Source organism: Spinacia oleracea, chromosome 5 (assembly GCF_020520425.1).
Source record: "Spinacia oleracea cultivar Varoflay chromosome 5, BTI_SOV_V1, whole genome shotgun sequence".
NCBI lineage: Eukaryota > Viridiplantae > Streptophyta > Magnoliopsida > Caryophyllales > Amaranthaceae > Spinacia > Spinacia oleracea.
Genome location: NC_079491.1, coordinates 3,822,236 through 3,848,874, shown reverse-complemented (window position 1 = coordinate 3,848,874; position 26,639 = coordinate 3,822,236). Strand labels below are relative to the sequence as shown.

Below are 26,639 nucleotides of genomic sequence, written 5' to 3'. Positions count from 1 at the left end.
TCTCTTAATACAAAAGGCAATCGTATAAATTATGTTATTGCATTATGTGAAAATATTACAAACTCCTCCATTATAATACAAGAATATATATAGTTCAGTTTTCTTTGACAAAATGGATTTCTGCCAAAAAGAAAAAAAAACTTCAGTGGTTCTGCACTAATATGATACAGAAAGATCTTGCAAACAATGACTATCCCTAACAGACTGCAACATTGAAATATACTCCGTATCGAGGATAGAGTACAAATACTGAACAAGCTTATTTTTACAAGCTTGATACAACAAATAAAAATGCACAATCTATGAATAAATAATACACGAACTATTCTATGAAGATTCTTCTGCAGCTTACCCAACCATGCTGCGTTTTCTACCTCTCTGTCTAACTGCAACAGTTCAACAAAAACAAGTGAACAAGGATACAGAGTTAAGGTCCTGTTCGGTATCTTTTTTTGTTTCCAGTTATCTGTTTTTTAACAAAATTTAAAACCAAAATATAAAAACCGCAAAAGGTATTTTCTATGTTTTTGTTGCTAGTTTTCAAAATCAACATCCACAGCATGATTACTATATGCATGACTATTTTTTAGTTCATGATTCAATCTAAATCATGTGACTTTTAAAACCAAAAAACCAAAAACCAAAAACTGACAGTGATACTAAACGATCTCCTAGTACAACACCAAATCAAGATGAGAGGGAAGATAAAGCAGATTGCAATACCTTGAGCTAACTTGTTTGTTGTAGAACACCACTGCTTCGAGGATTTCCTGTATGCAGCAAGCACCTTTTCCATCTACACACAAATGTTTGTCCTTAAAACACAAGGGAAGAGCTATATAAACAGAACAATTCATTTTTGTTGCTTTGAGTAACATTCTTATGATGTTCCTACCCCTCTTCCCCAAATGAAAATAATTGTATTGAATGAACAGTTACCGTTTACATATTGCCATGAAAAAATGACGAAGAAGGTTTAGTAAAAAGAAGGAAAATTTGACTTTTACCACCTAAAAAAGTTGACAAATTGTGTTTTACCACCTAAAAATACAAATTGTATTTTACCACCTAAAAATATAATAAAAATTGTTTTTTACCACCTCATAAAGCCAAGATGGACGGAAACGTTACGTGGACTCCATTTCAAGTTTTCAACGCCTATATTTCTGATTTCCTTCTCTTCCCATAAAATTTCAATGCATATAAGCTACCATTTGCCTTTACTTCCGATTAATTCATATAATTTAGTAATAGTTCTCAAATTGATAGAAGCATAATTCTTTTCCAGACTTGCAAAGGAGAATCAAACTACTTTAACGTGTGATTTATGTTTGATTTGCGTCAAAAAGGGGCCCCACATAATGTTTTCGTCCATATTGTCATTAAGAGGTGGTAAAACACAATTTTTATCTTATTTTTAGGTGGCAAAACACAATTTCTATTTTTTTAGGTGGTAAAAAACAAAATTTCGATTTTTTTAGGTGGTAAAAAGTGGTAAAAGTCAATTTACCCTAAAAAGAAACTACAAAAATTATCTGCAAGATCAAATGACATGAAGAGGATCCAATATAACCTACCACATTTCCGCAAGAAGAGTGCATAGATATCAATGCCCTTTCAAGTACGTACAAGTCCACTGCTTTGTCTTCTGGTAAAGTAGATGTGAAGCTCAAACCAAAGTCAATTAGCACCTAAAAAACATCACACAAGTACTCAACGTTAAGTGACCTTTCCCACCCTATCCAATAATTGTCCATTTCCTTCACAACTACAGTAGTAAATATGAGAGTCGTAAAATCTCACCAGTTGATTGGTATCCTTACGAATTAGCATGTTTGAGGTTGTCAAATCACCATGAATAAGGCCACCATCATGAAGTTTTGCAATAGAGTTCCCTATTTGTGTTGCGATATCCTGTAAGCGTTCTTCAACAATTCCATTTGAACCAAACTCGAGAAATAGGTCCTTAACCATAGGGCCCTCCACAAACTCAAATATTAGAGTATGTAATACAGGGTCCACTGAGAATAGAACTGGAGTTGTAACTCCTAGTTTTCTAGCTTTTGTCATGCACCTAGCTTCCTGTTTAAAATTAAAACATTAAATCTTCTAATGGTAAGAATTCTAGCTCGTCGACTATTTTGACAAAGAGGAAAGTCGGAGAACAAAATACTACCCCTTGAGCAACTTACTGCGTTCAAGCGCTTAAGTGTAAGCTTCGAGTCCAGTGTTGGATGCCTATACTTCTTTGAAAATCTTTCTTTTACAATAGACTTCCTTCCAACAAAGGTTGACTCGAAAACTCTCTGCATATGAATGAAATAAGATAGATTAAGGTGATACATTATGCAGTGTATATAGAATAAAAACTGATATACACTTATAAGTTATAAGTTGCGGCTACTCTGTGGAAAACTCCATTGATAATCAAAGAAAGTCATAGTCTTACCTCACACATCAAAGGTTAAAAAAAATTGAAGGGAGATAAAGGTGATGAGGCAGAGGGGACGAGAAAGTACTAAGAATCTAAACGGTAATTATGTTTTCCTGAATGGGACGGTTGCGGCCATCTCTCTCATAACTCGCAAGAAATTATTCCAGAAGAATAATGGAGAATAGAAAAAACTCACAGCTTCGGCACCTTGCTTCAGCAGAACGAGACCCTTGTCTTTTTCATCAGCATCTATCTCCATTCTGGAAAACTGATAGCAACCAGAAATCAAGCCCTTTCAAACTACAGTAGCAAGGAATACCAATAAGTTCACGTATCCAACACATTAGATTCTCCAACTTTCCCACATAAAATATTGTCTGTATGACAAATAATATACAAAGCAATTGATTGTGAATTGACAAAGTGAAGAAGTGGCTAAGGAAAAAGAAAGAGAACAACTGAAATCCAAGTCATTATACACTGCTAAAGCAACAAAAAACAAGAGTGGCATAAAGGTGGGCCGTTTCATAGAAATTGCTGACTCAAATGCAACATGATCATATAACACAGAAAATCCTCAAATCACAGCATCAGCAATGGATTAGATTGTTTGACTCATCTTTGCCTAGCACACTACTGGTACAGCCACAGTCAAAGTAAACCCTTACTATGCCTTCATAAAGAAGGGACCAGAAAACAGAAAGCTAACAAAAAAGTAAGCAGCATAAAATCAACTCCATAACTGAGCCCTCAAATCACAAGCAACAACCCCAAACTCCTAGGTACACTTCAGAAAATTCAAAAGTCACTTCATATTGTTATATTTAAATGAGAACATATATCATGAACAAAATTTACAGGAACAGCAGATATCTTTCAAAATTCCAGGAAATAAGAAACCAGATAAAATTTGAAAGACAGAAATTATATGCGTCCACTTAACAAGGACTCGTTAGGGGGGGGGGGGGGGGTCTATTAACTCCTAAAAATGAATGTCAGCCGAAGAGCTGTACACCATAGACTGTTGATGTTGAACTTCAATAGAAAATACGATCAACATAACCATATAAATCAAAACTATTTTATCTATCTATGTAATAATTAATGAGATGCATTCATATTAAGTGTTGTGCAGGTTTGATATGAATGTTGGAAAGGGAGTGGAATGTAAACAAATAAGAAGGAGAACGGGTAATGTTAACTATTACAATTATTGGTTGTTTGGTAATACTTATGTGTGATTCCCTTACTTGATCTATGGTAAGTAATAAGGAAATGAATCTCTTGTTTGGTACAAATTAGCAACAAATAAAACCATACAAATAAAACACCACCAGTTATTCCTTCAAAAAAAAAAAACACTTCAATACCAGATATACAACTACTCATGAAAATATAACCAAAGAAAAAAAAAGAAGCAAAGCTTAAGAATTAAGCCTCTCACTTCAACCAGGCAGCTCACAGCAAACAGAACAGAACAACTGCAGCCCCAAGATCAACTATTCATCACAATCTGTTAACCTGCCACAGGACAGCTGAACGTAAAACCTAGTAGCAATCAATGCCACGGCACTAACCAGACCAGCAAGATGACCACGACACTAACCAAACCTAGTAACCTACCATCTAGTTAACCAAACCTAATGCCACGGCACTAACCAGACCAGCAATAATTTGCACATGACCATTCTAATGAGAACTCACGAAGCTTATTTTTCTTCAAAAATGTTGCGCCCTCTGTTAATTCATGCTCCTTACAACCTTCCTGATACCTAATCTTTAGATTCCCAGCAAGATGAATGCAGTTGGCCAGTACATCTAACCTATTATGTTGCCCTACTATGAAGACATTCAAGGTTTGTAGTTCTGTTAATTCCCAAACCTAGGAGGAAGATCCCTATCTCCAATATACATGTGCCTTAAAAGGCACACAATGTATGAAAGCCTACTAGTAGCTCTAGGATAAAAAAGAAACAGGAATCACAATCATCTAATGAAAGTTGAGATAATATTTTCTAGAACCAAGTTACTGAATTAGCAAAACCCAGATAAATTATAGATTTGATAAGTAATATGAACTACAATTTATTTATCAAACTCTTCTGAGCATTTCATCGAACATGTGGCATAAATTTCACTAAGCCCGGTGCAATCAATTATTGATTTTTCAAATAATTTCATCAACCATTTCAATTAACATTTATTTTCCAATAAAAATCTAAAGTTAGAACTCAATCAAAAGAGAAATATTCAAGCTTCAACAAATCAAACTGCTAATACTGAATTCAGTTATGCTTCTAACTGAAAACAACCCAAAATGTTAACAAATACCCAATCTTTTCTGACATGAACAATTCAATCTACATTATTTATTTATTTTGACATGAACAATTCAGTCTACAAATTCAAAATCAATTAACAAACTCAAAGCATAAACTAATCTAGCATTCAATTAAAGAATCAAAGAACAACGAATTATACTATTATAGAGAATAGTAGAAATATACCAATGAATCTTGTAATTGAAAATCAAAAGTTGCGAAGAACTTGAACAAAAATTCCGAAAATTGAGGAACTAGGCTACGAATTTGATGAAGGAAAAGAGAAAGTCTAGTGTTTAAATTCAAGAATTAAAACCTAAAACTAATCCTAAATATACTCCTAGCTACGCTACAATCGTTGATGTTGTCTACTCCTATCGGAAATGAGCTGATGTGCTGTTTTATAGTATTTGACCAATAATTGTTCTCCTATGTCGATAACACCTAATAAGATTAATTAATTTAAAAAAAAGAGACTAACACACCTTCATCTTCTTCTTTCTCAGGAAAAACGCTCATAAATTACAAATTTTAACGAAATTAATTAATTGTATTCTTTCCGATTGAAACACTTAAATTTCAGAGGAAATTAGGGTTACATTTACAAAATAGAACAACATCAAAATGAGAAAAAGTTATAAAATTGACGAACTGAAGAGAGAGAAAACCTCAGCGAATGGAAGAATTTCAATGGCGACGAAGAACGACGGACAGCAGACCTGCAGAAGACTGAGTTCAGGGAAGAGGGTGGAAGAGGCCGGACGGGGGAGTGTTGTAACTTGTAAGCGGGAAGGCTGTGTTTCGTTTGAGAAACTGTTTTCCTCGATTTAATTTTTTTTTGGGTAAAAATTAGCTCACATACAACATTTACGATAAAAATCAAAACTAGCAAATACAAAATAATTTGGCTCAAACAAAATTCTAATCCGGCAAAACCACGATCGTTGTAGATGAGATCTGACAATGATGAATACCTCTTTCACATCGATGTTTGATACAACCTTTAACGAGGGGGGCCTTTCGTTCTGTTGTAGCTTTGGTATTGAATTAAATCTGATTCAATTGATTGTAGACGTAAGAATGACATCCGTTGTAACCCCGCACAAATCTTCATCAATAAATTAACTTTTTCTGCGAAATTAAACACATGGCTCCAAACTCTCAGATAACCCAATAAATGGGTAAAAAAGCTCTCCAATAGAGGAGAATGGAGTTTTCCGAACATGAAATCAAAAGCTATGGAAAAAAAAAAAAATTGGGGCTTACCATCAACCTATGGTTGGTGATAGCGCCTAAAAAGTTAGGTTCAAAAAAGAGGAAGAGAGGAAAGGGAGAGAAAAAAAAGAGGACTTTTTTTCAATTTACTTTGTTTTTAACGGTTTTTAGGCAAATTTGCTAAAAATAACCTTTTATAACCCATTTTTTTCGAGAAACAACCTTTTAAAAAAACTTGCGAAAAAAAAAAACTTGCGAGAGACAACCTTTTTGTCTTTTCTGGCGTTGACTACTCATTTCCGGCATTGACTTCGCCGGTTTTGCTAAGCTCACCCTTTTCCCCTTAAAACCAAAAGGCAAATTTGCCAAAAAAAAAAAAACTTTTATAACCCATTTTTTGCAAGAAATAACATTTAAAAAAGGCGTATGTGGCAAATAAGCCCCAAGAGTTAACTCTAATGTGCAAATTAGCCTTCTTACTATTAATTAAAGCAAATCAACCCCATATCTTTTGTAATATGTTCAATTAACACCTAAACGTTATTTTACGGCCCAATCTAACCTGAAATTTATAATTTAGCCGGAATATAACCGTACATTTTCAATTTCACCGGAATATTATAATTACACAATTTTCTTTCTCCTCCTGCAATCATGAGTCATCTCCTCCATTTCGTATTTTCATCTCTGCCATCCCAAACCTCTTTCATCTCCTCCTACATTTTTTTGTCTTCCTTCACGGGGCATGGGTTGATCGAATCCTGCAACCTTCCGTGTCCACCCCAAGACAAAACTCACCAACCCCTTGTTGCTTCCTTCCCAATTGGTTGACTCAATTAGAAATTATAAGCGGACGAAGACTAAGTGCTTTCAACCCCGCCTTTAGAAGATTTGAGTTTTTGACAACTTGTTTTGTAATTATGCATTTAAGTTTCTAATTAATAAGAGTACTGCATAGTTTAGATTTTCCCGCTGTGATCTTCTTTTTGGTCAATAATAATGGTGGTTTTCCGTTGGGCTTTTTCTCATTCAGATTGTATCTCATCGGAAAATATTGGTATGTTAAATGGGAGTTTTAATTTGCACAACTTTTAAAGTAATAGGATTAATCTGCTACAATTAATAGTAAGAGGGCTAATTTGCACATGAGAGTTAACTCTTGGGGCTTATTTGCCATATTTCCCATTTAAAAAAAACAAATTGCGAAAAATGATCTTAAACTAAAAAAAAACATGCAAGAGACAAACGACATTTTGGGTTTTCTTGCGTTGACCACTAACTTACGGCCTTGACTTCCCATGTGCAGGTCACATGTTTTCGTTTTTTCTTATTTACATCCATTTTCCTCCATATTCCCTCATATTAAAGTAGTTGATTAAAACCTAACAAAAAAAAATTACAATTGATTAATGGTATACTTAGATATCTCCTTATTTCGAAGCCGTTATCTTTATAAACTTCATGCATATGGTAGATGTAATCTCAGGCTAATTGCCTCTCCGCAACACAAAATTACATTGTTTAGCATTTTACATATAACCTCGACATACAAGAATAAACACCTAATTTCACCACCATTTTCCAATCAAATTAACAATATACTTGATGTTTTAGTAGAGTAAAAACCTTAATTTCATGCACTCACTAGTTTAGGTTTAATTCGATGTTCATGGGCGAAGGATGCTGAAGAGTAAAAGGTGCTATATAACATGATTCGGATTCTAATTTGATTCAATTCAAACAATAGGGAATTGATTCAATGTTGTTTTCATCCATAAATTCAATTCAATTCAAACAATTGGGATAAAATTCTATTTAACTTTCCTACATTGCAATTACACAAAATCAATTAACCAAACTTATCAAATTTTAGATGAAGAGTGTTGAGATTGATTGAATTGAGACAAAAAGGTTGTCTCTCGCAAGTTTTTTTTAGTTTAAGGTAATGTTCAACCACAATAAAAGCAAACCCTTGATAGAAATTTGAGGACGCACGCGGAAGTTTTGATGAACCTAAATAATATAACAAAATTGTATTTTTATCATTGATTATCTTAATAAGAATTGTACGATAATATTTGCGAGAGCTTATGTCTTTCACTGAGCTCTTTGGTAAAACCCTTGATTGGCTCATCTCTCAACTTATGCATACAACATATTTATAGTTGGTGTATCCTAGTTTCTAGATTTTTCTACACTTGTCTAATATTACATAATTGCACATCACATGACTAACATACTTCTACATACATCATCACTTGATTTTTCATCACTCAAAATTTTTTGTAGAGTAACCTCTAATAACCCTTACTATACCCTCATAAAAAAGGGACCAGAAAACAGAAAGCTAACAAAAAGTAGGCAACATAAAATCCAACTCCATAACTGAGCCCTCAAATCACAAGCAACAATGCCAAACTCCTACATTCACTTCAGAAAACTCGAAAGTCAGTCCATATAGTTTTATTTAAAGTGAACAGATATCACGAACAAAATTTACAGGGACAACAGATATCTTTCAAAATTTCAGGATTCAACCAAAGAAAAAAAAAAAGAAGAAGCAAAGCTTAAGCCGTTCACTTCAACCAGGCAGCTCAGAACAGAACAAAACAGAACAGCCACATCCAAAACCAAAACAAGACCAGCAACATGCCTAAAATGTTAAAAGCCGAGTAACATTTGGCTTGCTCTGCATTTGCAAATGACTGTGTACTACTTCACTACTTATACAACTTATTGTAATTCATCCTAATGTTTTCCGGAACTTGAACATTAGCTGCTAATTATTAGAAGCCATCTACGGCGAAGAAGCTAATTCCTATTCTACCCCTTATTACTTCACGCAACGACCTCATGTTTATTACTGGATCTTCACTGCACAATATTACTTCCTTGCTAATTCGCCTGCACCACATAATGTATAACACAAATTAAAAAGACCTCTTTGTTTCACAATAGGCGCAAATAGCTTAGAACAAGTATATATGCAACGGTATCATTGAATTCTCATAAATAAATAAAAATAGAAAGAAATAGGTAAATTTGACATGAATAAACCCAACTTTCACCTTTTTCTCAAAATAATGAATAATCTCAACTTTGGATTATTCTAACTTTTGAGGGGATCTTCTCAAAATAAACCAAACTATCACTTTTCTTGCCTACACGGCTACACCAAACTGTTTTAAGTTTATAATATATAGAAAATTAATAGTCCGAATTACTTTGAGAAGGTACCCCCCTAAAGTTGGGATTATTCTAAAATAATCCAAACTTGGGATTACTTCTAAAAGACTGGTGAAAGTTGGGATTGTTCATTTCAATTTTTCCAAAGCAATAAAAACAGCATCATTGAATTTGCTTGAATTGTTGAACAATAAATTTAAAAAAAAAAAAAAAAAAGTGAAGTTAGGGAGAGTGTTACATGGATCAAAATTGGTGGCGCACTTGTCAGGAAGCTGCAAGGCCATGCTTCGATCAACACCAGATATAGGAGGGCCATTAACAAGCACACACAAACAAGGCTGTCCAAGAGTTTTGATGGCGTTGCAGCATGTCTGGCTTGGTGGGACAGGGCTAAACGGAGAAACAGATGTCCTGCATGGTATTAGCTGCACCAGTGCCGAGAAGAACGTATTCCCACACGTGTGCCCTTCGCCCTTCCGTACCATCACTGTCATGATTAACAACACGACTACCAAAGAAACAAAAGCCTTTCCCTTGCAAAGGTATAGCTTCATGATTCAACAACTAGAGTGAAAAATTTCGGGATGCATACCAATATTCAGGAATCAAATTATATATAAAGGGGAAAGAGATCGGTAATAACATTCACTCATGCTAATGTGCATCTCCATCCTACTTCTTCACATCACCATTTTGGTGCTGAGTTCTGCCAACTGTACTCCTAATGCTATCACATAGATCATGCCTGCCTATAGTAGACAGTTTGAAAACCCAAATTCTGTGACACTGCACACTTCATATGTGATGCACACACATCAAACGGACCAACGCAATAAAGTTAAACAGGGGGAGGGGTTGAGTAAAGCCATCTAGAAGTTTCATACTACATTAGCTTTTACTCAAAAATCATAATAAAAGAAACTAAGACAGAGAAACAAAAGTCCAAAAAAATGGCATGAATATTATCGATTTCTCAAATCCAACATAAATCAGGGGAAATCAGCTTTTCGGCAATGATTTCGTCAAACAATGAACAGAAAATATTACCATTATCGGTACATTCATAGTTCTCAGTGGTAGTAGCCTAGTAGAAACAACCACTTTATAACAACTCCTCATTGATGCTTTCCGGATTTCCCCCGCTCTTGTATTGCACAATATGATTTAAGCAAGATGCCCGTAAATAATGTTCCCTGTTTGTAACTTAGATAGGATCAACATGTTCTGCTCGGACTACTACGGTGGAGAATTTCCTTTCAGATTAATCACCGCAAGCTCTTTTTCAACAAATTCCCCAGCACACATGAGAGGATACGTACTTGCAAGAGCAGAGTTGGAAAAATGGCCTAACGGCTTCAGGACAGCATCTGACGCTACGTGTGCAAACAACTGAGACACGATATGAGCACAAGAATTATCTGGTTAGAAATGTGTTAACTTCTTAACTCCAAAAAGTTTAAATCAAACAATTGCATGAGTAATAAGTCCGTCTACTCACAGTTGAAGATACCCTCCATAGACTGCGACTTTGTTCAGATGCTAATCTAATTGCTTCAAGAGTCCTTTTAGTCACGACAACCTCATGCATGCCAGCAATGCATTCGCCAGCAGTCAACCATTCTATCTGCAAATTCAGTCATGTGACAGTGAAACAATTGTACGGCTAAGAGGAGCAAATGAGTTAAAATGCTCATGACATCTGAACAAAAGACATCAATCAAGAAGACAAAGTTAACCCATTAGCACAATAGAAGTCTACTCAGAAAACTGGCTAAAAATCTAAAACTCAAATTGCAGTGCTGTTAATGAACACTTAATTAAGCAGTAATGGAGTTAATATTGTTTCTGTTGGAACATTCTATGCTTACAGCCTTACATGAATGGAATACTTGATTTGTTTGTTGTTACAATTCACTTGTGTCAAGTAAAACTCATCACTCTCACTTTACTAGTAAAAAGATGATCTATTTGGTACATTCAATGTTTCAATCATTTAGTTGCACGTGGGATGTAAGGTGTATGTATAGTAGATGGAAAGAGTGCTGGCCAAAACTGGACACATCTAATAGCATAATGCGGAAGCAAACCATGGGTTCCTTGCATCTTGGCCCGGGACACCAGAAATATAGTAAAACATTCAGATTAGCAATGGTTGTGTAACAGTAGGGTATCTTTTACAATGGAAATTTGAATGTTGTTAATCATACGACAATTAGATGGGAAAGTACGGAGTATAGTCTTGCTGTAAAATCTCAAAGTACAAAATTTCCAGGCAAAGGAAGAATGAATGACCTGTTACTGCTACACACTATAAAGATAGCAGTTCCGTCAACCATGACAATACACAATAGGTAGCTTTTACAAATAATGCCTGGAAGTTTTCATATCAGTCCACATTTGTAGGATTGAGCTGGCTTACAGTTGTCATATCATTCTCTTAATAGCATTTGTTAAGACGAAACCATCCACTCCAAAACAATGAATAATTTCAATGCTATGTTGTATTGTATTTGGCTTACCTGTTTTCCGGTCTGAATAAGAAGACATCCAATGGGAACTTTAACTTCCACCTTTTCCCCATTTCTGAGCCAAATGTTCAGTCCTGGAAACCTACTCCTCCCATGGATAGTTAAGAAGTTAAGGTCGTAGTGATACCCTGCAAAGACAGTCCCCTCCTTCCCATAATGATGAAGGTCACTCCCAGTTGGAGCAAGAAGATGAGGCCCCTGAGAACCAGGAAAATTCCAATAAGAATCATAGTAGTCGAGTATCCATACTTTGAATGCAGTACTATAAATACTACGGCTTCGTTTGGTTCAATATTAGTGAAGGAAGGGAAGGGAAAGGAAGAGAAAGGAAGGGAAGGGAAGAGAAAAGAAAGGAAATAAACTATAATTTTCCAATTCCCATGTTTGGTTAGATGAAAGGAAATGATAGAAATCCCACGTTTGGTAAAACATTAGTAAAGGAAAGAAAGACAAGGGAATGAAAAACAAAATTAAAAAAACTAAAAACAAATACCTCTCATGTACATTTTACTCTCGCCTATGCAAAATTGCAAACAATAGTCACATATTATCTCAAAAAAAAAAATAGTCACATACTATCAATGTTGTAGTTTATCCATGCGAAAAGACTATCCTGGTCTACTTTCTTCCACAAATCTTTCTTGTTTGGGGATCTTATTTACATATGTAGATTTTTGAATGACATCTTGGGAGTTTGATGTAAATCTATTACCAATCTTTCTAGATTAGTTGAGCATCGTGTTAGACATAGTAATATGGAAGTTGCAGAAGGAAGGTTCTGGAACAAACATTTTTGAAGAGATTTGGAAGGCAATTTCCGATGAGAGAATAAAAGAGGCTAAACAGCGGGCGAACCTTTCCTTTACTAATAATGAACCAAATAGGCCCTTAGTTTTCTCTCTCCTTCCAAATTCCTCCAATTTTGGGAGGAAAGGAAAGTGAAACTTTTGTAAAGGAGGTGTTCCTTCCACTCCCCTTCCCTTCCTTTCACTTTCCATATAATTTTTGGAACCAAACATAGGAAAAGTTATTTTTCCTTTCCTTTCTATTCTTTTCCAACCAAATAAGGCCTACACAAGGGGATATTAATATTTTCAGCAAAAAAGATTTACCTGGTTCATGAGAGAAGTGAAAGCATCCTTAGGCAAGCCAAATCCAATAGCCGCCATCTCAGCCACAACATTAACAGCTGATATCATTTTGAGACCCCATGAATCCATGGTATCTTTCCATTCTGGGAATCCCTGCGGAATAACAGGCTCAGCATTCAATTCCTTAAAGCTGGTATTAGATGGGCGAGGACCGATCCTCCACATATATCTCCACTTAGGATCAGGCCCTGTTGGAGTCGAAGGCTGATACTCGGACGGCATAGCTTTTAGCTTTTCTTGCATTTCTGCATCCACCAAACTCCGGGGGACTTCAACTCCTTCTGGAGTAACTCCAACCTATCAATACAATTAAACATACATGGGCATTCCAATGACAAGGATGAATATGCACAAGTGGTGTTCGCAATAGATTGGTATGAGCTGCATGACCAATGGGTTACTCCCTCCGTCCCAATTTAATTGTCACACTTTCTATTTACGGCCTACTGAGAAATTTAACAAAAAGTAAGCATACCCAGAACTTGTTTGATTTCATCAGGTTTTAACAAACTTCCACATTTTGGTTTCGACTGAAAGTAACAACTTATTTTAATCTACACTCTTAATCTGGTTATTTGCAGTCATAAGGGCTTGAAAATCGTGAATGTCGGAGAAGGTGCTAATCTACCTTCAATCTCCATTGCACCTCTAAGTAGTGATGATGAAGTTGTGGATCAACATTTGAGAAGAATCAGGGATGCACAAGATGAGAGTGATGAAGAGGTATTTAACAATTAAGAAATTTAAATTGGTTAAGGTAAAAACTAATCAAAATCTGGACCAAAAAACAGAAAGCTAACAAAAAGTAAGCAGCATAAAATAAACTCCATAACTGAGCCCTCAAATCACAAGCAACAATGCCAAACTCCTGGATTCACTTCAGAAAACTCGAAAGTCACTCCATATAGTTATATTTAAAGTTAACATATATCACGAACAAAATTTACAGGAACAACAGATATCTTTCAAAATCCCACGATACAGCCAAAGAATGTGGCTCCAGATGTCACTTGTTTTGATCAAATTCAAAGGCAAATAAAAAAAAAATATGAATTCAATAACAAGAGGGGTTCAATTGAGAGGAAATTCAATTGTCGAAAAAATAGGTGGTAAGAAAGAAAAACCTGATAATTGTATGAATATAATTAAACATACATGAGCATTCCAATGACAAGGGAATTGATGAAACGATCAATTCAAAGGGATTCGGTGACAAGAGGAATCAAATTCAAAGGCAAATCAAAAAATATGACAAGAGGAATCAAATTCAAAGGCAAATTTAATCAAAAAATATGAATTGAATGACAAGAGGGGTCAAAAATTGAAAGGAAATTCAATTGCAAAACCTGATAATGCAAAAGAGGGCGTTCTTGAAGGCGCTTAAAATCGGGAGGTTGCTGAAAATAATTCTCCATCATATCAAGGAAACGGTCGTTGTCTTGCGCAGAACATCTGGGATCTTTTACCAGTAAAGCTCCCGTCTCCTTCAATGTCCGGCTAACCTCCATACACAACCTCTTCATTTCATCGGAATTCCCATTCCCGCTTCTCTCCAATTCCAAGTACGGCTCCAGATCTATTACCGGAAACTTCTCCATTTCTTCTCTGCAATTTTCTTCTTCCTAAACGCTACTGGTATTGGGGGAATGGGGAATACCTTTTTCCTTGTCAGTTGTCACTCAACTTGCTTTCTCTGTTTCGACCCTAAGGCTTTATTTGGTTGGGAGGAATCGGAAGGAAAAGAAAAGAAAGGAAAGGTAAAATAATGTTTTCTGTATTTGGTACAAATAATTATATGGGAAGTGGAAGGAAAGGAAGGGAATTGGAAGGAAAGTTCCTTTATAAAATTTTCACTTTCTTTTCCTCCCAAAATCGGAGGAATTCGGAAGGAAAGAGAAAATTAAAAAGCTGTCATTCATATTTCCTTTCTCTTCCCTTCATTTCTTTCCCTTAAACCAAACACGGGAAAATAAAATCTCTTTCCCTTCCCTTCTTTTCCTTTCTTTTCCCTTCCTTTCTTTTCTCTTCCTTTCCTTTACTAATAATGAACCAAATAGGGCCTAAAGAGCTCGATCTGCGGAAATATGTGGTTTTAGACCGGATCAAAGAAGGGCCGGACCGGATTTGGGACGGGCCGAGACATAAAAAAAAAAAACAATCCATGTGTCGGGTCGGGCTAATATTTGGGTTGGGTTGTAGGGTCAAACCCGCTATTTCGGTCCTAAAATGACGGGATTTTGGGCCATTCGGGCCGGGTTGAGTTTATAACTAAAGTGTAGTTTTACGTTGCCTATAGCCCGTTAAATTTTTGAAATTACGGGCTGGGTCGGGAAAAATCTGCCCAAGCTCGTCAAATTTTGGGTCGGGCTCATGTTGATCAGGTCGATCCGCCGATGTGGTTTATGTTTATGTACCATGTTTTTAAATGAAACTAGTTTTAAACCCACTTCGTGCGACGTATAAGTTATCGTGTTTTTTACAATTATGTTCTTATGGATTTAGTATACAAAAACCAAGCCATTCAACACTTATCTAAAAGCGTAATAAATAATAAAATGTCCGCTCTATCTTTCCTTCAAAAATAATCTGAAAGAGTAAAAAGAAAATATTGATGAGAAGTTGAAGGTGATGAAGGGAGGTTATGAATAGAAATGGTTTTTAATTAAAATTTAACTAGAGATAATTAATATCTTTATTTTAGAAATGTAAAAGTGAAAATAAATGGAGTGTTTGAAAGATGACAATGGCACATAAAAGTATGTATATTTAAATTAATTAATCGACATTTTACTTGATAACATTTGTTTTTAATAAAATTAGTAAAATTGGGTCATAGTTGGTATATGAATGGTGGCAAAACTAAAAGCGTTGTAATTTTGTACTCTGTATAATTCGTGGGGCACATATTCTATTACGATAACATTAAAACAATTACAATTAAACTCGACGAGTTTTCATATTTTGAAAGCGATCTATTACATCATCACTAAATTAGAGTAACATTATTGAACATTCATTCACGAATTCATCTATTCTTCAAACAAATTTAGTTCAATATTTCAATTAAATATATTTGCAAAAAGTAGTTACAAATTAAGCAAGAGAATTATTAGGTAGAGTTTATACCTTTAAAGGGGAGAAAAGAGATTTAGAGAAGAGCCTTGTTGAGTTGTCGCCGACCACCTTGACGCCGTGCCGACGACTGAGTGACCAAGAGGAAAGGAGAGTTAGGGTTCTAGGGAATTGAGGATTTTGGTTGAAGGCAATAGCCAAAACCTGACATTTGGTTTGGTTATTAAAGCCAAAACCACTGCAACGCCTCTTGTCATCTAACGCTTTTACATATACTTAACCATAATACGGAGGATTATTTTTTAAAACCGGTCACCGCCACTGGTGAAAAGGTTGCATGTTCCTCGGGAGACGTTATACGGTGGAAAATCTATTCAATGACTATAATTTTTTTGGAAAAACTTTTACTTTATTCAACTTGTTACATATTTGTAGATCTATATTTCTTTTGTAGATGTCTTAATACTCTTTATGAATGAATTCATTTTCCCATCCAAAACGTTATTCTCTTCGTATTTATTTAAGATATACACTTGGCCGGACACGCGTATTAAGAAAAAGAATTGAATGAAATAAAGTAATAAAACAAGTGGTGTTGATTAGATATTTTAATAAAAAAAACAAGTGGGGTTGAATAGATATTTTAATAAGAAAAACAAGTAGGGACCATGTCATTTTAGGGAGTGGCCGGGGTGGAGATGGGGTGTAGATATATGATTTAATTAGATGGTGGAGTTGATACGTTACTAAAAATGACAAATGTATCTCTTAAATAAATACGACCGACAAAGACAAGTATATCCCTTACATAAATACACAAGGAGTATGAATGAATGAATTAATTTTGTAGATCACAATGCTTTTATTTTTATTTTTATTTTTATTTTTAAAGGAGATAATCAATCAAAATCAATTTTAATGGATAAAGTTAATTTAAAATTTTAATATAGTGTAAATAAAATATAAGACCGAGTCAGCAAATGAGTCGATCTTTATCATCAATCAATAAGACAATTCTATATAGAGATTACAAAACAATGAAATTCCTGACAAACCTAGTTTAACTGGAGTTATCCTTTATGTCATATTGTCTTCCTATTTCTATCCAGATTTATCAACATTATTTCTCAGTATATATAAAACCTGAAAACAACCTTAAAATACTTTCAACTCAAAGGAAAAATAAAAATAAAAAACCAGTAACGTTTTTCCTTCTTCTCGAATTCCTCTGTTTCTTTCTCCAATGGCAGATCAACCAAAAAAAGCTGAGATCTTTGATCTCGACAATGGTTCAATGCATGTCAAAATTTCAAACTACGGCTGCACAATCACTTCATTATCAGTACCTGACAAAGATGGTACATCGTTTTAAATTGATCATCAAATTCAATTTTGTTTTTTAATAATATTTTCAGTTAGTTTTTTTTTTAATTATTTTCTGAATTTGTTTTATGGGTTATGTTTTTGTATTCGTGATTGTTAATGGGTTTTGTTTAATTTTTTTGAAGGTAAATTTGCTGACGTTGTATTGGGATTTGACTCTGTTGATCCTTACTTGGTAATCTATTTCTTGCTTCACATGATTCTACATTTAATTAATTAATTAATTGTTTTTTTAGCATTTTTATTTTGAAAATCGATTGTTTAAGTACAAATTTAGATAATGTCGATAATTTGGCAAATTGTAGATTGATCTATTGGAATTTTTGATTAAACTGGATTTAATTATGTGGTGAAATTCATGAATTTGTGGGAACATGGTGGATTTAATCGAGCTGTGAGAAATTACAAAGAGGGAAGCTTTTATTGTTCAACCAATTTATAGTAATAAGATAGTATGAATTTCGATTAATTTGGATGTTTACTAGACATAATTATATGTAGAATCTTAGAGTATGTGTTAATTGACATGATAATACAATGCTTCCTAGGAAGTAGATAACTCCGGAGTTGTTTGGTTGACTAGTCCAAATCTGAACTTATCAAAACTTATTTTAGTTATAAACTTATAAATTGTACTTGATCAACTCTTAATTTTGTTTTTTCCGATCTTAAAACGAGAACGAGTAATGATGTAAGATCTTCAAAGTGTTTGTCTAGTCCAAATCTGAACTTAAACTTATCTCAGTTATAAATTGTACTTGATCAACCCCTTCATTTTGTTTTTTTTCCTGATCCTAAAACGAGAACGAGTAATGATGTAAGATCATCAAAGTTTTTGTGCTTGACTCTTATACTAATATTTGTGCTTCAGCAAGGAGCTGGATCGTACTATGGCTGCATTGTAGGTCGTGTTGCAAATCGAATCAAGGAAGGGAAGTTTACACTAAATGGAGTGGAATACTCTTTGCCTGTGAACAACCCCCCAAATAGTCTCCATGGTATGAATAACTTTAACTTCTGGGATTCTCAAAACTTGTGTTATCTCACATTTTCATGTATACCGTTTTCTGTTGATGTAAGCATATATCTGCTACATTGCTACTGTTAACTGATGAGAATCATGCCATGATACTTTATGATGCTTTTGTTCGTTTATATTCATGCATGTTAACCTCAACATAGGTTAAGATTTAGGCTATGTTATGTTCACCTTATTTTCACTTGTTTCAGGAAAAATAAGTTTAAGTAAATTCAAATAAGATACGTTCAGGAAAAATAAGTATTGGCCAATTACAATTTGAAGAACTAACAAATTGAAGTTACAGTTAACACACTGCTATGCTATGTTCTTTGTTCTGCACCATGGTTCGTTTGGATTCTAGTTCTCTGTGGTATAGTTCAGAATTACTAAATTATGTTCCTGTTATCTGTTCTGATTGCCGTATCCTACAGCGTTCCTGGCAGTCTGGCACAATAGTTGTATTATCACATCCGAATTGAACTCCTACTAAAAAAAGCGATATGTTTTCTTGTAATAATCGATCTTTTGCATTTAGGTGGCAAAAATGGATTTGATAAGAAGATATGGGATGTAGTTGAATACAAGAAAAATGATACTTCTCCGTCAATTACTTTCAAGTATCACAGCCGAGATGGCGAGGAAGGTATGCTTTCTCTTCTTCTCTATCGTCATTTCCCCTTTTTGTGCTTTCTACTGCATCTTTAGTGGGTGTTTTTAGAATTCGCCAACACAAGTTAGTGGTGTTGGTGGGGAACTCACCTTGCGACTTAGAGGTCACAGGGTCGAACTTCATCAACTGCGAAATGTTTGAGAGTGACTCAATCGAAAACCTGCGTAACTAGGCTGACTAACATGTGATAGGTACTGGTTGATTGTAAATGTTGTAGCATTAGACAAAGTCAATATATATACATTATATACATAATACAGGGAGAATAATATTACGTTTACAACATTTACAATCAATTACAATCAACCAACATAAGTTGGTGGAGTTGGTGGGGAACTCACCTTGTGACCTGGAGGTCACAAGTTCGAGCCCCATCAACTGCGAAATGCTTGGGAGTGGCTCAAGCGATGATCTGCGGAGCTGGGCTGGTTAACCTGTGCTAGGTGCTGGTTCAGTTAGGGTCCCTTCTTCTTACCTATTAAAAAAAAAAATCAATTATAATCAATCAGTATATATTGACATATGTTCTAACAGAATTCTAGTGAATGTTCAAACTCTTCCTTCTCCAAACAAGGCACTAACAAATATTCTTTATGAAATCAACAGGCTATCCTGGTGATCTTTCTGTAACTGCAACATACACTCTCACCTCAAAAACAACCATGAAACTAGACATGGAAGCTATTGCTTTAAACAAGGCAACACCAGTCAATCTCGCTCAACACACATACTGGAATCTATCAGGACACAATTCAGGCTCTGTACTAAACCACCACATTCAAATCTGGGCAAATCACTACACCCCAGTTGACAAGAACACAATCCCAACAGGAGAAATTACCACAGTAAAAAACACACCATTCGATTTTACTTCAGAAAAGAGGATTGGTCAAGATATTGATAAGGTAATTGGTTTGGGTTATGACCATAATTATGTTCTTGATTCTGGCAATGAAAAGATGGGTTTGAAACATGCTGCTAAAGTTAGAGAACCTAAAAGTAAAAGGGTTCTTGATGTTTGGACTAATGCACCTGGTGTGCAGTTTTATACTGGTAATTATGTGAATGGAGTTACTGGGAAAGGTGGAGCTGTTTATGATAAACATGGTGGTCTTTGTCTTGAAACTCAAGGATTCCCGAATGCGATTAATCAACCGAATTTCCCTTCTGTTGTTGTTGAGCCTGGTAAAAAGTATCAGCATAGTATGTTGTTTGAGTTCTCAACTGTGTAGATTGTATTTTATGTTGGTTTTGATTTTGCAGTTGCTAAATATTATGAAGTATATTACAGAGTAGTATGTTCAAAGACTGTGATTTCGTAAATGATGAATAAATGGGTGATTTTCACTGCCTTTTTTGTGCAAATTTTCGCATTCTTTATCCAGTTTGTGGTTGTAATGATGTTGGAGAAAAAGAGAACTACAAAATTTTAGTTTGCAGATATTTTGTGCCATACATGATGCACAACTGAACAATTTATTCTTGTAAATACTCTGAACTACGGATTAACTATCAAGGGACAAGGGGGTGTAACTTATTGAGAGGAGAGAGTTTTCGGTACAGAAATTTGAGACAAAAAGTAAAGGAAACGGTGACTTTTTTGTATGCAAAGCTTGACTTTGTGCAGATATCCAAATCCTTTATATACAGAAAACGAGAAGGTCTCTTCAGTAAACAAATCCGGTCAAGAAATTCGGTCAATGAAGGCAATAGTACACATGCCCGGGTCATATTTCCGAATTAGTCATTTACAACACAAAAGTGTCAGTTACTTGTTAACGCAGTGACACTGAATGCTCTGAGAGAGTCCTGTAAATGCCATTTATCGTCTTTGGAGTAGTTCTACAACAACCGCCAAATAGAGAAGCGCCTGCCTTCTGCCAATTTTTCACATAAGAAACAAAATCTTCATCTTGAACACCTGTATTTTGCTGCAGGAATGAAATTTCTGTGTCAGAAGAATGAAATTTCTGTAGAAATAACAAAATAAGCAGTTAACAGTCAAACTCAGCTACCCATTAGTGACAGAAAATGAGCAATCTTAATGCCTTAACATAAATCACAAGATCATGCTGTTTCTACTAAATCTGAGACATTTAATAATTTAAAAACCAGGCAACATGCATAAGTTCAGGTTGTTAACATTAAGACAGATAGAACCAATTGTACCAAAATACTACAGAAGATAATTACAAAATCATACGGAGTAGTACACAAAGAAAAATATCAAAACTACGCTACAGATGAAACAGCTTCCTAAACAGGCACAAATTCCATAGAGGCTTACAAATCATTTTAATATGAAGAGAACAACCTTATTTCTACTCAAATCAGTTTCACGATTCTTTAATTTGCATCCAAAAGAAGGGATGCTCTGCAGTTAATATTAGGAAAAGGCCAGTGAAGTCAGTAATTTCCACCCCTATAATAGTTAATATAGACAATTTCCACCCATACCAGTAGTAAATATAGACAATTTCCGTTCTAGCTGAACCACCAAATCAGAGTAAAAATTACGGACTGATATTTTTTAAGCCAGATTTGAGCTTTTGCACTCCTATGATCACTCCCTAGTGCTGACAAGTTCAGAAATGGTGGAAATGTAATAATTCGAACTGAGAGTGCTTACTAATATACATATATGATTACATGCTACCAATCACAAAGGCAGAACTTATAGTCTTCAAAATGAGATACACTGATGAACCAAATATTATCAATCATCAATAGCTTAGAACTCAAACGCGCAGCCTGAGAAACTTCCTTGCATTTTTTCTGATAACATCTTGCAGTTTAGAAAATTTAGAAAGTAACTGAAAGAGGCTCAAAGTCCATCAAGTTTCTTACCAGGTTTGAGAAAGGCCTAACAAATATGAATTCTAGATTTCAAAAAAAAAGGTGTGCTGTGGATCATTCCAGGTTCACATCATAGATGATCCAAATAGCTGGTGTTGGCACGTGACAAGTTGGCAGCCCTAGGAAACTATTAAAAAAAACTGGTGTTTTCACTCTGATTAATATAATAGACAGAATGGGTATTCTGAACATAACTTAGAGCATGCGAAAGAGGTAATAAACCTAGAATCTAGTCCCTTTACAGATTAAGTGGCCCATTCAGTAACAACACAATTCCTTGTACCAAATAAATTTTCCAAGAACGTACTGAAGGATCTTCCCAATTCACGAGCAGTAAGGTATGGATACAGTGTCATACTGTATACCAGGTGATGCCAGAAGATCTCCCGTCAATTCTACCCCTTAAAATGTTCTCAATGGTGTGACCTCTTTTACCTCGACTCTTCATTTGACCTCAAATACCCGTGTCGGATCCTCGACACTCGGACATGTGTGTGACACTTGGACACTTCATTTTAGACCAAAATCATGCAATTTTTTCACAAAATACCCTTGTCGGACACTTGGACACCTACCACTGTCCAATATGGATATTCGTTTCCAAGTAACATAGGGTGTGACTTATAAGCTTATAGCCTTTGTGGGTGCAGTAGGGAGACATAGATGGAAGCAGCCACAGAAGACATCAAAAACTCACTCACTAGGGCCATATGGAGTCTAATATTTAAATGGCCAACTTGGACATGACTTGAAAACCATTGGTAAAAATGTTTTAGGCCTGCCTCCGGAAAAAAAGTCGTAGGTTCCATCAACTATTGGACAACTTGATGGGGTTCCATCAGTTTGTGCACCATTTCTGGCTAGGATCTAGGTCTAACAGAAATGAATAATAGCCTTGGAAATGGAGTATTAGTGAAGTAATTCAGGGTCCCGAGTATCATCCACTGTCTAAACAGGCAACAAGTTTTACTAGTGATGTTAGCAATGGATTGGCATGAACCGCATGACCAATGGGTTATGTAAAGAGAAAATATTGAACATTCAAATTAAGGTTTGTTAGAATTCCCTCTAATTCCAACTGATAGTGTCATAGTGCCCCATAGGGACAACACGTGGCAAAATAAGTTCTCTGGTTGTGGTGTAAGCTATCTCATACATGAAGAAAACAGGAATTGGCCTAATACGGGAAGCTGCTTAGAATCCCGAAAGAATATCCTCTGCTTTCTAACATGGTGCCATCATGGTATGCTATCAAACAACATATGCATAAAATATATACTAAATCATGGTCCAATCACCAAGAGATGTTCATCAAAAGATATAGTATGGCAAGTTGGCAACAAAAGGAATCATTAACTAATACGATACGAGGAAATAACTCCTGTTACTTTTCTTTCTCTTCTTCCTACTTTATATGTATACTTTTTGGTAAGGGCAACACTTGCTGCAAAATTTTCCATCTAGTATGAAAATGTATCCAATGGTAAATTCCCATAAATAAAAACCGTATAGCAAAAACAATAACAATAACATTTGGTTAAAAAGTCGAAGAGGAGAAAACTCACCACCCAATTCTTTACAATGGGATCATAGGTTTCACCACTGTTTGGATATATAATAATTGGCTTGGTCGCCACCTGAAATAATTATCCGTCCAAGGTATTAGAATTTCAGTGCGAGATTGCTGCTTGATATACATAAAGCAATATAGCAAAATACAGAGACAATATCAGGTTTTAATTTATTGAGAAAATTCATTTTGTACTATTTGGAACCAATAGAGTTTTGTAAATAAAGAAAGATACCTAAATCTCTTTCAAATGTAGGAACAGATCAGAAGAAAACCAAACTATACCTTTTTAATTAACAAAATCAGTCCTTCAATAAATCTAGGAGGGGTACAGTTGATCCCAACTGCAACAACCTTCTTGCTGGCCTCGGCAATTGATGCACACTCGAGCAAAGAATCACCGCTGACCACATTCTCACCATCCTTTGAGCTAAAAGTAAACCATGCGGGAATTTTTATGTTTTCCTCATTAAGGAGTTCAGCATATGCCTGGGCATAGAACATGACAGACAGGATAAAGGTTATTTCAGGTTGAATATACAACTAATGTAAGCCTCTATGACATGATTTTAAGAAGCTCTAAAAAAGCAACAGTACTATAGCTTAGTAAATCTTTGCGTTAATTGGCATCCAGAACAATAAAATTTCATACACCAAAAATTTTAAGCAGATAAATTGAAGTGAAACAGAGGCATTCAACAAAATTCAAAAACCTCGTGACCAGCATTTGTAACCTAACATTTTTGGCAGATAAAATTTTAGAGCACCAACATACCTGTGCTTCAACTTTATTTGGAATTGTTTCAAACGCAATTAGGTCGGCACCTGATTCAGCCAAAACCTGAACTCTTCTCCGATGAAAATCTTTTAAGTAATCCAGAGTCACTGTATCACCATAGTTCCCACTGTGAAAAACATCCATAGGAAGAGGCACATTATTTTAACATCATCTAAATTTATGTAAAAAATGATTTAGACAGTTTAACATTCATATAAAGACGATGTACATTGTAACCAATGAATGATTAAGGCAGTTTAACAAGTAAAAACTGCAACAGAACACAGGTGAAAATTTTTGGTACCACAGTAAACGATTTTGACAGGTAAGTGGTTACAACTCACATTTACTGGTACTTCTAGAATGTACAGGAAACAGAGGTTCAAAACAAGGCGAAGAATACAATAGTAATACCACAAAAGAGTGATTTTGGGGTTACCTATACTCAGAACCATCAGCCAAATAAGCACCATAACTTCCCACTGATGCTGCAACCAAGATGGGCCGAGATTTTAGGATCTTGCTATCATGTCTAGCCTCCAGGCCCTCCGCAGAAGCTTTACCACAGTTTTTGTAGTATAAATCACGTGCCTCACAAGCAATATCAACACTTTTCCTAAGTAACGCTTCACTTTCTTCTTGTGATAATCCTTTGGCACGAAAACCCTGGATAGTGGCCTATCAAGGTACATTGACAGGAAAATTTATAAATATCTAAATGTTGCAATACCGTAAAGAAGAAGTACATAGTTACGTATTAGTGATAACAACATTGAAGGAGCTACCTGATATGATGCAGATATTATAATATCAGCACCAGCTTCAAGGTAATCAAGGTGAACCTGCAGCATCATGAATAGCTTCGTTATATGCAATTAAGAAGGTTATGTGGCCATATGTATATGAAAGGGAATGGCAAGCCTTTTTCGTGAATGAAAATGCACCAGAAATGGTAATTCAAATCACAAAAGGGGCCTAGTATAGCTATTTCAAGTCATAAAATAGTGTTACTACTCCTCTATCTCAAAATGATTTCTTATTTTCTTTTAAAGGAATTTTGTTCGGAACTTTACCATTAATGTCAATATATACTCCGTATATAACATAATACTCGTAGTTTACACTTAGAGCAACTCTAATGGTGGCCTAATTTATCTTATAGCTTGTAGTGCCACATCAGCTTTTCAAGCTACCAATTCCTAGCTACTTGTTGCTCCAACGGTTGGCTACTTGTGAATTGTTATTTTTATATTTTTTTTTAACATTTTTAAGCAAAGTTTGTGTCTGCTAAAATTTTCAAGCTAACTAGCTCTACAAAGCTAATTTTAAAAAATGTGCAACAATAGTCTAGCTACTAGGCTTAACATTTTTAATATTTACAACCAAGTCCCTTCCCCCACGATTGGAGTTGCTTAATCTGATCGTTGTTGGGTCCTTAGATTAGGTAATGGAGCGATCAAGTGACAGAAAACCAATACTTTATTATCCAAATCCACTACATAATATGCAAATTAAGTACAACTAATTTAAGCAAACACCTAATTTAGTAATATACACTTGATTTAGAGTAACATTATATTTTGAAACCCTCTTCTAGTTAAAGAAATAACTTAGTTTTTGTGATCTTAAAAACCCTAAATTAAATAATCCAAAAATGTCTTCATCTGGTAGCTGCTTCACAAGTCAAACACTATAAAACCAATAACAGTACAAATCCATCTAAATTAAATAACATAAAATCCACAAAAGTTCAACATAGTGCTTTGCAAAATTGATTAAAGTCCAACCACAATCCACAAACAATCACCTTCTTCTACTTTGCAAATTAATTAAAGTCAACAAAAAATTGAAACAAATTAGGAAAGAGAAAAACCTGGCGAACAAGGTGAGGGGAGGTGAGGAGGCATTTAGCGCTCCAGAGAGGATCATTGAGATCGGCGCCGTGACGCTCTAGCTCCGTCGCAAGTCCGCCGTCTACGATGGCGATTCCGCCGGAATTCTCCAGATACTGAGACAATAACAACGACGGCGACATGTTTGATCAAATTTCTTTCGTTTGTCGTAGTTCAGTGCACCTTTTAACGTTGCGTAGCTTCTTTAATTAAGTTGAAGGAGAAGTGTCACTTTAGATTTACATCTGGAATGTGTGTGACTAGACTCTTTTCCCCACCATTTTATTTATTTTATCTTTATTTGAATCGATTCTTTTTTAAAAATAAATATAGAAGTATATTTTCTTTTTGAAGAAATTTTAAAAATAAATAAATTGGCTCTGAGATTCGCCCTATTTTTTAACAAAAGGTCTTGTGCGCATAAGGTGTACAATAAATTTATTGTACACCAAGATAACTTTAATCTTTTTTTTGTAACTTTAACCTAGTTTTGATTAACTTTTATATTAGTAAAAAAAATTTGATAGATAAATATTTTAAAGGGTTAAATAATTAATTTTAT

General features: G+C 35.0%; 5 protein-coding genes across 10 annotated transcripts; 1 reads left to right on the top strand and 4 right to left on the bottom strand.

The window, feature by feature from the left end:
- Positions 1 to 20: 20 nt before the first annotated feature.
- On the bottom strand, positions 21 to 5,695 carry LOC110783241 (uncharacterized). 6 transcript variants are annotated; one of them, XM_056828917.1, is made up of 8 exons: positions 5,475 to 5,548; positions 3,879 to 3,955; positions 2,631 to 2,734; positions 2,193 to 2,306; positions 1,804 to 2,082; positions 1,578 to 1,691; positions 724 to 796; positions 21 to 386 (listed from the first exon to the last, which is right to left on the bottom strand). In XM_056828917.1, exons 3-8 carry the CDS (start codon positions 2,691 to 2,693, stop codon positions 349 to 351), a joined length of 681 nt encoding a protein of 226 aa, XP_056684895.1. In that variant the 5' UTR covers positions 2,694 to 2,734; positions 3,879 to 3,955; positions 5,475 to 5,548; the 3' UTR covers positions 21 to 348. The 6 variants fall into 6 exon arrangements, with proteins under 6 accessions (XP_056684895.1, XP_056684897.1, XP_021843246.1 ...); XM_056828919.1 differs by lacking the exon at positions 3,879 to 3,955 and having other exon boundaries at positions 5,475 to 5,695; XM_021987554.2 differs by lacking the exon at positions 3,879 to 3,955 and having other exon boundaries at positions 5,424 to 5,694.
- A 2,706-nt stretch (positions 5,696 to 8,401) lies between these two features.
- Positions 8,402 to 9,778, bottom strand: LOC110783273 (protein LIM1). The gene is made up of 2 exons (XM_021987585.2): positions 9,395 to 9,778; positions 8,402 to 8,874 (listed from the first exon to the last, which is right to left on the bottom strand). Exons 1-2 carry the CDS (start codon positions 9,708 to 9,710, stop codon positions 8,855 to 8,857), a joined length of 336 nt encoding a protein of 111 aa, XP_021843277.1. The 5' UTR covers positions 9,711 to 9,778; the 3' UTR covers positions 8,402 to 8,854.
- Positions 9,779 to 10,097: 319 nt separating this feature from the next.
- LOC110783265 (uncharacterized) lies at positions 10,098 to 14,581 on the bottom strand. Its single transcript, XM_021987577.2, has 5 exons — positions 14,182 to 14,581; positions 12,797 to 13,132; positions 11,676 to 11,882; positions 10,655 to 10,780; positions 10,098 to 10,545 (listed from the first exon to the last, which is right to left on the bottom strand). The coding sequence occupies exons 1-5, from the start codon at positions 14,431 to 14,433 to the stop codon at positions 10,393 to 10,395; spliced, it is 1,074 nt and encodes a 357-aa protein (XP_021843269.1). The 5' UTR covers positions 14,434 to 14,581; the 3' UTR covers positions 10,098 to 10,392.
- Positions 14,582 to 16,961: 2,380 nt separating this feature from the next.
- On the top strand, positions 16,962 to 20,333 carry LOC110783282 (uncharacterized). The gene is made up of 5 exons (XM_021987598.2): positions 16,962 to 17,265; positions 17,416 to 17,465; positions 18,162 to 18,288; positions 18,847 to 18,954; positions 19,588 to 20,333. Exons 1-5 carry the CDS (start codon positions 17,151 to 17,153, stop codon positions 20,211 to 20,213), a joined length of 1,026 nt encoding a protein of 341 aa, XP_021843290.2. The 5' UTR covers positions 16,962 to 17,150; the 3' UTR covers positions 20,214 to 20,333.
- Positions 20,334 to 20,486: 153 nt separating this feature from the next.
- LOC110783290 (homocysteine S-methyltransferase 2) lies at positions 20,487 to 26,329 on the bottom strand. The gene is made up of 7 exons (XM_021987610.2): positions 26,059 to 26,329; positions 24,971 to 25,027; positions 24,625 to 24,863; positions 24,183 to 24,312; positions 23,693 to 23,896; positions 23,403 to 23,474; positions 20,487 to 20,912 (listed from the first exon to the last, which is right to left on the bottom strand). Exons 1-7 carry the CDS (start codon positions 26,218 to 26,220, stop codon positions 20,757 to 20,759), a joined length of 1,020 nt encoding a protein of 339 aa, XP_021843302.1. The 5' UTR covers positions 26,221 to 26,329; the 3' UTR covers positions 20,487 to 20,756.
- Between the last annotated feature and the right edge of the window lie 310 nt (positions 26,330 to 26,639).